General features: G+C 33.8%; 1 protein-coding gene across 1 annotated transcript; it reads left to right on the forward strand.

Annotated features, from left to right (window-relative positions):
- Positions 1-2,506: 2,506 nt before the first annotated feature.
- Positions 2,507-3,006, forward strand: LOC131625335 (albumin-1-like). The gene is made up of 2 exons (XM_058896200.1): positions 2,507-2,558; positions 2,660-3,006. The coding sequence occupies exons 1-2, from the start codon at positions 2,507-2,509 to the stop codon at positions 3,004-3,006; spliced, it is 399 nt and encodes a 132-aa protein (XP_058752183.1).
- The last annotated feature ends 707 nt before the right edge of the window (positions 3,007-3,713 follow it).

Genomic DNA, 3,713 nt, shown 5'->3' on the forward strand with positions numbered 1-3,713 from the left:
TAACGTAGCAATTAAAGTGAAAATTCAACAGTCAAAGTTAATTTTTTTTCTTTTTGTTTTTTTTTTGTTGTATTAATGGTGAAAATTTATTTACATGAGCTGTTAGAACAACACATACATAATAAATAAATAATATATACTGTATGCGAGTTAAATTACCGATAATAACCCTAAAAAACATTTAATGCACAGAAAAATAAATATTTAACTGGCAGAAAACAAACAAAATATTATCTTAATATTTAAACAACAGTACGACAGATAGTACGACATTTAATACTGACAGTACAAATATTACATATTTTAATGAACAGTACGACGAGTAAACGGTACGTTAAAAAATAAAAGATACGACAAACTTTAAGAATGACGATTAATAACCCATGCTACAAATAATAACATATAAATGATTGGGAGTGTAAACAACCCAGGTCCACATTTTTCAGGACTATGCAGACAGAAGAAGGACATGATTACCACCACGACGGTGATGACCATAAGAAAACACGTTTCCATCCGCTTCGCCATTTTTGCCGGGGAAGAAGAGAGAATGAATATGAAGCTGAAATTTGAGAGATGAGTTAAAATTTGATGTGAGAATTTATGAAAAAAATGAGAGGTATTTATAGAGTGAAAAGAAGGATAGAGACGTTGGGGAATGAAGTGATTCCGTACAAAAAAGGAAAATTTGAGTGGTAGTAGGATTTGAAAGAAGAGATATATAGAATAAAGTTAGGATTTGATTTTGAAAGAAAGAGATTTGAAAAGAAAGGAAAAGATTTTTTTGAAAATAATAGAATATAGTACAAAAATTAGTGGAAAACAAAAACTAATAATAATTTACTTGTTACCAGTACAGTCTGAATCCCCGGACTCTGCGCCTGCAAAAAGATTTAATTCTGTACCAATTGCGTCAGTACTATTTATGTGCAAATAAATCTCAAATAAACAGCGTGTGTGAAATGATAAACAGTAATTGGCGTTTGCGTAAGAATAAATTCAACAGCGAACCAAAATACCGTATAAGAAAAATTCTGAAAACCGAGTATTCATAAAATCAGGATATTTATGAAATAAAATTCAAGATTATATGAAACTCTCAATTTTTAGACAGAAGTCTGTTGCCTACTTTCTGAAAAAAGATGCGGGCAAATTTTGGGGTATAACAACGTGCATGCAACCTGTTAAATATGCACAAAATGAAAGCAGATACAAATATACCGAAAAAATATGTTTTGCCGAACCTTCAAATTTCAGGATAGGCCAATAATTCATACTCCATATTTCTTTATGGTGATGCATTAAAATGGCCAAACGTTGTATATTAAAGAAAGCCAATAAATAATATTTAATATATTATAAGTTATAACCATTGGATATCTTGGCTAGTTGGTACAGGGACTAACATTAATCTTTGGCTAGATAACTGAAGTGAAAAACTTTTTTTATAGTTAATTAGTTGATAGTTGATAAAAGATAGTTTTAAAGAATTGTTAAAAACCTTCTTGGTGTGAATTATAAGATGAAGAGGAGTGACACGTCTTTTTCGGATGCGTTTTTACTTTTCAAAGTTAGCGGGCAGCATGTTTGTCATCTATAATCGAACCTCATATACATACAGTTCAGGATGCTAAGTCCCTTATTTTTTACGTTTGTAGCCGTGAGGACCGTAGGGATGCGAGTAGATTTTATGTTTTGCTTGAGGTTCTTTGGAGAAGTAGGAATAATGTGGTTGAACAAGATGCTCGAGAAGATGCTATAAGAATTGGTTTACAAGCCTATCACAATTGGTATGATTGGTTTTTAGCTAGAGAGGAGCATAATGTGTGCGCTACTAATAATAATTCAGATGTTTGGATTCCTCCTATGATTAATTAGGTGAAGTGCAATGTTGATGCAGATTTTAATAATGTTTGTGGTACTACTAATAGAGGGTGGTGCTTTAGGGGTCCCTTGGGGAGATTCATCAGAGTAGGTGTTTCTTGAGATGTGGGTCTTTTTTCTGTCTATGAAGTTGAAGCCATTGCTTCTGCCATGTGCTATTTGGTTATTTTCCAAATTGATAGCTGACATGCTGTCGATCTTCATGGTAATTACTCCACGATCTTCTGCTAAAATCTCTTCGACCAGAGTTACCATCCATGTTGCTTGACATGCACAAAGGGAAGTAGTTATGAACTCTGCTTCACACGACAATAGTGTCACTACTGGTTTCTTTCTCAAACTCCAAGAAATCAGTGCTCCACCTAGCATAAACACATAACCAGCTGTAGATTTTCGATCCTCAGCATCACTACACCAACATGAATTGGTGTAACCCACTAAATTGAATTTTCCCCTCATCATTTGCAAGAAACAAAATGTCATAGTCAAGAGTTCCTTTCAGATACCTCAATACACATGATTTGTCTATAAACTACTACATATGAAAATGAACAAATGCAACACAACACAACACAGCATAACAACAACCTACTAACTAGTTCTTTCAATTCATTCAAGCATTATGGCTTATGCTAAGCTCTCTCTTTTGCCTCTTTTCTTGCTTGCCACATTATGTATGTCTTCTATCTTTACTATTTTATGTATACATTATTGCCATGTGTTTCTATTATGTATATATTAATATTAATATTAACTTTGAAATCACCATTTGTAGTGATGTTTTCAATGAAGAAGGTAGAAGCAGATCTTTGTGAGAAATTTGCTTGTTCCAGATCTGACCCGACGTGTGGTGATGGTTGTCATTGTGTACTTTCTAAGGGTGCGGAGGGTGGTAGGTGCATAAAAAAGAAGCATGTTGCTAAGATGGTGGAAGAACATCCAGACTTATGTGAGTCTCATGCAGACTGCACAAGAAAGGGAAGTGGAAGCTTCTGTGCTTATTATCCAAAACTGGATCTTAAGTATGGCTGGTGTTTTGACTCTAACTCTGATGCTGAAGCCTCGTTCAAGAATTTTCCTAGCTCTGAATTCTTGAAGAAGCCGTCAGAAGTTTCCACTTAATATGTATAAGAAAAACCATGCATGCATGATCTGATGATCTCTCTACTTAAATAAAGTTGCTATGTATGTCTTTATTTCCAACTAAGTTTGGATTTCTTAGACACTTAGGTTTCAAAAATAATGCATGCATGTGTGTGGGTATGTACTTGTTAATTATCTATGTTTTAATTTTGTAAGTTATGGAATCTATTGAATGACTCTATTTTTTCCTAAATCCTTTAACGAGTAATGGAGCTTGATTTGTATATCTTCAAAAGCATGTGGAATTTGTAACTGATACACGCTCTTGTTTCATGGTTAACACATGTCATATTGAATGGTAAATGAAACCAATTTTGTTTGCTGAGTTTGGAGTTTTTTTATTTTTATTTTACAAACAAAATTGTATTCAACAATGAGTACTAAGGTACTCAAACCTGAAACAACAAAGAGATACAACAAAAAGCATCAAAGAAATTCCAGAGGGTATTTACACCACTCGTAATAATTACAATTCAACTGAGTGGTGTAGCATCTCCCATCCACATTTAACCAATCAACCACTAAGTGTCAAATTCGGTGCGAAATCCTGCAGTTCCACATGATATATGATCAACATCTTCGGCCAACTCCTTACATAAAGCACATAACTTGTCATCCTCATTAAAAATTATTCCTCTCCTTGCAAGTTGAATTCGAGTTGGTAATCGATCGTGTAACAATCGCCA

Source organism: Vicia villosa, unplaced genomic scaffold (genome assembly GCF_029867415.1).
Source record: "Vicia villosa cultivar HV-30 ecotype Madison, WI unplaced genomic scaffold, Vvil1.0 ctg.000205F_1_1, whole genome shotgun sequence".
NCBI lineage: Eukaryota > Viridiplantae > Streptophyta > Magnoliopsida > Fabales > Fabaceae > Vicia > Vicia villosa.

Excerpts from the sequence above, each read along its gene's own strand:
- LOC131625335 (XM_058896200.1), top strand. The coding sequence starts at position 2,507 with ATGGCTTATGCTAAGCTCTCTCTTTTGCCTCTTTTCTTGCTTGCCACA. Across the intron at positions 2,559-2,659 it reads TTTCTTGCTTGCCACATTAT|TGATGTTTTCAATGAAGAAG; the intron begins GTATGTCTTCTA and ends CACCATTTGTAG.